The sequence below is a fragment of the Sapajus apella genome, unplaced genomic scaffold (assembly GCF_009761245.1).
Source record: "Sapajus apella isolate SASKATOON/1434 unplaced genomic scaffold, GSC_monkey_1.0 scaffold62, whole genome shotgun sequence".
Classification (NCBI taxonomy): Eukaryota; Metazoa; Chordata; class Mammalia; order Primates; family Cebidae; genus Sapajus; species Sapajus apella.
This window is the reverse complement of record NW_022437002.1, coordinates 16,897,803-16,905,370: the sequence shown is the minus strand read 5'-3', so window position 1 is coordinate 16,905,370 and position 7,568 is coordinate 16,897,803. Positions and strand designations below refer to the sequence as shown.

The 7,568-nt window shown below is 55.1% G+C and overlaps 1 protein-coding gene across 1 annotated transcript; it reads right to left on the bottom strand.

Moving 5' to 3' along the window:
• Nucleotides 1-1,051: 1,051 nt before the first annotated feature.
• Nucleotides 1,052-7,309, bottom strand: BTBD19 (BTB domain containing 19). Its single transcript, XM_032247363.1, has 8 exons — nt 6,742-7,309; nt 5,204-5,417; nt 5,023-5,076; nt 3,466-3,525; nt 2,825-2,893; nt 2,621-2,752; nt 2,391-2,516; nt 1,052-2,250 (listed from the first exon to the last, which is right to left on the bottom strand). The coding sequence occupies exons 1-8, from the start codon at nt 6,825-6,827 to the stop codon at nt 2,116-2,118; spliced, it is 876 nt and encodes a 291-aa protein (XP_032103254.1). The 5' UTR covers nt 6,828-7,309; the 3' UTR covers nt 1,052-2,115.
• Nucleotides 7,310-7,568: the final 259 nt, after the last annotated feature.

Below are 7,568 nucleotides of genomic sequence, written 5' to 3'. Positions count from 1 at the left end.
TATATATATATATTTTTTTTTTTTTTTTTTTGAGGCAGAGTCTCACTCTGTCACCCTGGCTGGAGGACAATGGCACAATCTCAGATCACTGTAACCTCTGTCTTCTAGATTCAAGCAATTCTTGTGCCTCAGCCTTCCAAGTAGCTGGGATTACAGGCATGTACCACCACGCCTGGCTAACTTTTTGTATTTATAGTAGAGACAGGGTTTTGCCACACTGGCCATGGTGGTCTCGAACCTCTGAGCTCAGGCAATCCACCCACCTTGGCCTCCCACGGTGCCCAGTCTCCTGTGTAATATCTTTTTGAATAAAGTCCCTGAGACGGAAATCTAACTTTATTTTCTTCTAAATAGTCAACTATCTCTCATTTTAGGTTGATAGTATCTTGCTTTGCAGCTCATTTAAAACTCTTTATGGAATAAAGTGCCTTTTTTTTTTTTTTTTTTTTTGAGACAGAGTTTCGCTCTTGTTACCCAGGCTGGAGTGCAATGGCGCAATCTCGGCTCACCGCAACCTCCGTCTCCTGGGTTCAGGCAATTCTCCTGCCTCAGCCTCCTGAGTAGCTGGGATTACAGGCACGCGCCACCATGCCCAGCTAATTTCTTTTTGTAGTTTTAGTAGAGACGGGGTTTCACCGTGTTGACCAGGATGGCCTCGATCTCTTGACCTCGTGATCCGCCCGCCTCGGCCTCCCAAAGTGCTGGGATTACAGGCTTGAGCCACCGCACCCGGCCCAATAAAGTGCCATTTAAATGAGGAAATAGGCCAGGTGCGGTGGTGGTTCACAGCTTTAATCCCAGCACTTTGGGAAGACGGAGTGGGAAAGCTTTAGCCCAGGAATTTGAGATCAGCCCGGGCAAGATAGGGAGACTTCATCTCTACAAACAGAAAAAAAAATTAGCCAAATGTGGTGGAGCACACTTGTAGTCCCAGCTAATCAGGGGGCTGAAGTGGAAGGATTGCTTGAGCCCATGAGGCTGAGGCTGCAGTGAGACGAAATTGCACCACTACATTCCATCCTGAGAGTAAGACCCTGTCTTAAATAAATATATAAGGAAACAAAGTCATTTACTTAACATTTACAGAGTGCTGATTATCTGACAGAGACTGCGGAAGCAGAAATGAGTAAGACGTCACTCCAATCCCCAGGGATCTTTCTCCAGGGAGATTTCCAACCTCAGGAAAACAAGATGTATGGTGAACGAAGGAGATAGCAGAGGGTCTGCAATAACTAAGTAAATAGGGAGCTAGAGGACTAATACCTCCAGGATGAGGGAAGTTATGCAAAGATCGTATTTGAAAGAAGAGTTGCTAGTATTTAGGAACCACTTACTAAGTTGTGCCTTGAAAGTGAAATAGATTGAATTTTGTCCAGAAGGTCAATGGGATATTCCAGGACTTAAGGGCCATAGGACTGACCATCATAGACAGGTCTGGCTGCACTGTGAGAAATGGATTGAGGGGGTGCTGGAGTGAAGGCAGGAAGACTGAGACGTGTCAGACAGGACAGGCTGAACCTGGGGCTGAGAGAACGAAACCAACTGCAAAGGTCTCTTACAAGGTAAAAGCGACCTGAGGCAGGTGTGAGGAAGAGGAATAGGCAAGGATGAGATCCAGGTTTCTGGCGTGGGCGCCCACGGAAGTGAAAAACACGATGGGGGCAGAGCTGGGGAAAGCTGGGGAGACCAATTTCGCAAGGAGCCTTTGGTGTCTGAGGGACATTCAGGTAGTGATCTCCAGGAGGCAGGTCTGGAATGAAAGAGGGAGTTGAGCTGAACAGATAGATAATGTGAGTCATCAGAATAGACTGCTGGGCGACAATGCCCAGAGACAGGGCGTAGAGTGAGGGCGTCGAGCGAAAGAAATCTGCGTTTTCGAGTTTCGCCACCGCAGAGAGGCTCAGCCCAAGCCCTGCCCGGCCCCACCTCGCCCACACCGGCTCGACCCGTCACAAAGGTCTATGCGTGGCAGACAACGGTCCTTCCGGCTCCCAGCCCGCTGAGCACGCCGGGAACGGAAGGGCGATCCGGAACGCCGAGCACGTCGGGAGTTGTAGTTTGGGGCAGGCTCAGCTGGGCGGGCCCAGGGCTCCCCCCGCGAGTCCCGACACTGGCTCATTTGAAACCCAGGTCCAGAAAGCGGTGATGCTCCCGGGGCAGGGTGCCTTTCCGGCGGCGACATGGGGTGCCCCGGGCCTCATCCCCTCTCCGCAGGGCGTGGCACTTCCACGCCTCCACGATCTGCTCCACCTGCAGAGCAAGGCCAGTCAGCGCTCAGTCCCGCGGTGGCCCCTCGCCCCGAGGACTGTGGGCTGGGCCGCGCCCTCCTCCTCCCAGCGCCCTGAAACCCCGCTGCTGAGTGGAGCTGGGCCGGTTCCCCGCGTCCGCACCGGGATGAGGGGCTCCTGCCGGTTCTGCTCTTCGAGGGCGCTCAGCTCCACCGGGGCCAGCAAGGCTAGTCTCAGCTCTTTCACCACGGGGGCCGCCACCTCGGCCACCGGCCGCTCCAGCACCGCCTGCGAACGCCAGCCCTGAGTCGGGCACCCGCCCTGCGGCCCGCTAGCCGGGCTTGCGGCCCGCACCTCCTTCCGCGCCCTTGCGCTCCCCCAGCCCCACTCACTGCGCCCACGCGCGCCCAGCTCCGGGCCGCGCGGACCAGTTCGGCCTCGTCCACACAGAGCTTGTCGCTGCGTAGCAGGAGCAGCAGCGCGGCCGCCGACAGCTCCAGGAAGCCTCGGGTCCGGAGGGCCTCCTGCGACCGGCAAATGGGTCAGGGAGGAGCAGAATGCATTGCGTGGGGTGAAGAGTATGAAGGGAGGAGTACCTGGCTGTGGGCCTCTATGAAAGCCACGCAATGCTCCCGCAGCGGCCCCAGGCCAAAGGTTACGGCCACCTGCGAGCAGAATGAGGGAGGTCAGGTTGGAGACTGGACTGGTCGCATAGTCCAGCTCTGCTCACTGGGACCCACCACTGCAAGCCTGACCCTAGCCCTAGCTGGGGAGGCGGACAGGGTCCTCGGCCCTCCAGGAAACTAGACCCAGTGAAAGCCTTGGTACACACATATACACACAGGTGGACTCACTCTACAACCTGTCCTTCCCTGCAGGAGACCACCCCACGGCCTTCAAACCCCACCTGGGGCTTAGTCTTGGCTTCTAAAGTCTACAGCCACCCATCCCCCTACCCCAAGTCCAGCTGAGAACCATTCCCCAGCCCTAGCTAGAATACCAGCAAAAACCTCCAGTCCCTTCGATATCTGCTCCTGCACCTGACCCAGCTGATATACCCAGGACCCCACATGTCTGGGCATAGAATTCATCATATAAACATCATTGGAGCACCCCCCCACCCACAAAGTACCTAAGTTATTCCAGGCCAGACACAGCAGGCCCAAGCTCCCAGCACCTGGGGGCCCATTTCCACACACAGAGCCAGACTCCTCCATGCCTGTCCAGCAGCACCCACCTGCAGGGCTTCACAAACCAACTCCACATCCAGCACCTTCACCAAAAACTGCAGGCACAGCTGGGAACAGAAATGAATGTGGGTTGTGTGGCAGTGTCCCTGCTCCAAGACACTAGCTCTACCCCAGAAGCAATGAGCAGGCTTGGAACGGTGAGTCACCTAGCAGCCCCAGATGCATCCTGACCTCCCAGGCCAGAGGAGGCAGAGAATCGTGGGAGCCTGAGACAGCTAGCTCACAGGAACTGGTCACTAGCAAAACCAATCCCCGCCACCCACCTTCTAGCACATTTGCCACTAATCAAGACCAGATAAGAGCCATGCAAAATTCTCCCCTTCTTTCAGGATGCTTAGCTTCCTCCACTTGTTCCCTTCCTGACTCAAGCATACTTCTATTTTTAGCAGAAACTTGAATTTCATCTGTAACATCTTTCTCATCTCTTGACTGCTGCACTCACCTCCTGACTGACTGGTGAGTCCTCCCCACCTCTTTCAATCCCTTCTCCCCTGAGCTTCCAGTTCCTCACTCCCTTACCGGAAACCTTCAGTGAATCTCCACTGCCTTCTGCTTAAAAGAAGTCCAAATGCTGGAGGGCCCTACATGACCAGGCCCTGGCGTCCTCTGCAGTCTCACCTTGCTCTCTCCTCACAGTCCAGACACACCAAATGTCTCACTAGCTCTTTTTCTGCCTCTGTGACTAGAATACCATCTTCCCACTTCCCCTACGAACAAAATCCTATTTGTTCTACCAGATCCAATACAAATGCTTCCTCCTCCAGGAAGTCTTCTCCTCCTCTCCCTAGTGGCAGGACTGGAGAGGTGCCCCACCCTCATGCAACCTCCGCTTCCCAGGTTCAAGTAGTGTTCATGCCTCAGCCTCCCAAGTAGCTGGGATTACAGGAGCGTACTAGCACGCCTGGTGAATTTTATTTATTTATTTATTATTTTTTGAGATGGAGTTTCACACTGTTGCCCGAGCTGGAGTGCAATGGCGCAATCTCAGCTGACTGCAGCCTCCGCCTCCCAGGTTCACGTGATTCTCCTGCCTCAGCCTCCCAAGTAGCTGGGATTTCAGCCACCCGCCAACATGCCCAGCTAATTTTTTGCATTTTTAGTAGAGATGGGGTTTCACTATTTTGGCCAAGCTGGTCTCGAACTCCTGACCTCATGATCTGCCTGCCTCATCCTCCCAAAGTGCTGGGATTACAGGCGTGAGCCACCACTCCCGGCCTCTATCACACTTCTTATGCCACCCAGATAAGTGTTTTCAGTGTCTGTCTCCTCTCTCTCTCTGGAGAACAGAGATCAAGGCTGACATCCTTGTATGTATAGCAAGAGCCATAAACACCCCCCAACCCCCACAGCACACACGGGGCAGGCACGCATGGATCCTTTTGCACACAGGCACAGATTCATGCCCTCTAACATGGAGAGATACACAAACTTCTCTCTGTGTGGGCACACATTCCTCTCCAGGCCAGAGTGTGTGTGAAACAGGGTGGGAAGTAAGCCCATGAGAGGCAAGGGAAATGAGACAGGGACCTAGCACAAAAACCCACCTCTCTCAGTTCCTCCAGCCCATACTCCACAGCCGCTGTCAGCACTTCCAGCACCTGTAGAGTGGGTGGTTGGGGGAGTGGAAGGGAGTTTCCCCTGCCCTAGACCCACAGTGTAATGGGCAAACTCCTGCCTCTGGCCCCCCCCACCTCTCCCACCCAGGCCTTTGATCAGTGGGCTCACAGAGTGGCGGTGCAACTTGACACTGTTGGTATACAGGAACTCCAGCACTGCCAGGAAGGCCTCAGTTGGCACAGTGCTTAGCACCACAGGACTAGGCACCCCAGGGCCTGGCTCTGTGCCCAGAAGTCGCTGGAAGAAGTTGCATCTACAGGCCAACAAGCACCGATGGGCAAATATCTCCTGCTGTTCTTGACCGACCACGAAGCGAACATCACTGTGGGAGAGAGGCAGAGAGCCAGCGGAGAGGAGGCCATAGTCTAGAGCGCAACTTGGGCTGTGCCTTTGCCCACTCTGGGTCTTAGTTTCCTATCCAGAATGTAAGAGACAGAGCTTAGTCCCTCTAGCAGAATGTCTGGGACCCACAGGCCTGAGTTCTAGTCCCAGCTCTACCCAATAGTACCGTAGGCAAGTGACTTCCTATCTTTGAATCTCAGGTTTCTCACCCATGAAATGGGACAATAATCCTAAACCTCTGGTCTTGGAGGAGGTGACTATGCTTGATTACTGAGGGGCATCTGGGCTAATATAAGTAAGGTTGATCCCACCTTTCCCTCTCCTCCCCAGCCTGAGTCTTGGGGTAAGGGAAGCTTCTTTTGGCTCCTCCTCCACCAGCTGCAAACTCAGCTTTTTTCAGCCCTCCTCCAGACAGGAGGGTGTGGGAGTGTAGGGTGGAGAGTGCACATTGACTGCAAACAGACAGCAGTGATGCTCCATCATGAGCCAGACCACAGTTTCCATCTTCATGATCACTTCCGGCCCCAGCTCTGGACCTCTGAACAAGGCAGGTGATAGGAGGCAGATGAGGTTGGAGCCTCCTGGAGCCTCTTAGTCCCAGGTCCAAGCCTGGAGTATTCACAGTGTTCACATTACCCAGACCAGACTGTGACCCCCAAAGAAGCAGGGTGATGGAAGTCACCACCCTTTCGGAAAGAGCCCAGATCTGAGAGCATGAAGACAGAGAGCTTCATTCTAGCTCTCCTCACAGCCCTGCCTCCTGTAACCTCTATCCCTGGTTTCAGACACTACTGGCATTCTAGCCAGCAGGGAGCAGCCAGCACCCCCAGGCTTCCTGTCAGGGATATGGCTCAATCCCTCAAGCTTTGTTCTTCTTGTGAAGGCTCAGTTCCCAGAACAGGATCATCTGTTCCTCTTCCTCAAGCAGAGAGGCCTCAACACCAAGCTGAGTGAGTGGAAGGAGGAGGGGAATCATGACCCACCGTCTCTCAGAATCCCAGGGGCTGAGAATCATTCTCTTCTGCCAGGGACCCAACGTCCAAAGAAGAAGGGCTTTGCCTAAGTTCACACAGTAGCTCCCAGCTCTATCCCCAAGGACCCCCACCAGCCCTGCCTCTCTCCAGCTCTCAGGGTCTCACAGACACTGACCAGTAGCCAAGTTCCACATGTGACCTTCCCACAGCCTGAGTTCACCAGGGAAGAGGGCCAAGTTCTTATTCCCAGCCTCTTCTCACCAGGGCCGCCTCAGACCTGGGGCTGGCAGAGCCACCTAAGGAAAACCTGCAGGCAGGGCCCACCCTCACCTGTATTGCGGGTTGTTGACGAGGCTTCGGAGTGCTGCGGAAAAGGGTTCAGCTTTCCCATGCACGACCAGTCCCGGGGGATCCATGGGTGAGAAGGGTTAGGGGTGAAGGAGGGGGCCTGGGAAGTCTGACCAGGCCCTAGAGCTGGTGAGAGTAGCAAGGCCCCAGAGGGAGAAGCAGGGACTTGGGAGGCCTGTTTGCTGAGAAGCTGAGGTTTAAGAGTGGAGCAGGAGAGGCCCGGGCTCCTGAAAGCATCAGGGGCCAGAGGCTCAGGGACAGGAACAGACACAGGGAGGGGCCAGGAGAAGCCAAGGCTAGAGCGGCCCGTGGTCCTGGGAAGAGGCTGGCTGGCTGGCTGGCTGGCTGGCGGCGAAAGAGGCCCTGGCTGGGAGTCTGCCCAGGCAGCGCCGGGGTGGGAAGCCTGTAGGTTTCCATGGAAACTGGAGCCGGCCTGAGAATAGACTCCACCCATCTCCCGTCAAGCCCAGGGAAAACTTCAGCCTTTAGAGGGGCACTAAGCACCGTCCAAGGGTCTTAGCCCCTGAACCCCGGCCTGCCCTAGGTTCAGAGTTCAAACTCCCTGCCCTCCTAACCCTTCCCTCCTCCACAGGCACACAGGGTCAGGATCCTGTTAGCCAGGCCTGGGAAACCCCCACTCAACAGGGAAAATCCTCGCCCCCATAGATGGGTTTCCAGGACCCAGACCTGGCTTGTTTGGGAGGGGACAGTCCCGTCCCTGCCAGAGGGAAGTCACATGAGTGTCAGCTCTGGCAGAGGTGTCACAGCCTCTGCCATCTCAGAAATGCCTCATCGGGGAAATCTAGGTA

Coding starts and splice junctions, on each gene's coding strand:
- BTBD19 (XM_032247363.1), bottom strand. CDS start 6,827: ATGGATCCCCCGGGACTGGTCGTGCATGGGAAAGCTGAACCCTTTTCC. Junction 5,077..5,203: donor TCAAGTTGCACCGCCACTCT/GTGAGCCCACTG, acceptor CCCACTCTACAG/GTGCTGGAAGTGCTGACAGC. Junction 3,526..5,022: donor GGCTGGAGGAACTGAGAGAG/GTGGGTTTTTGT, acceptor TTCTGTTCCCAG/CTGTGCCTGCAGTTTTTGGT.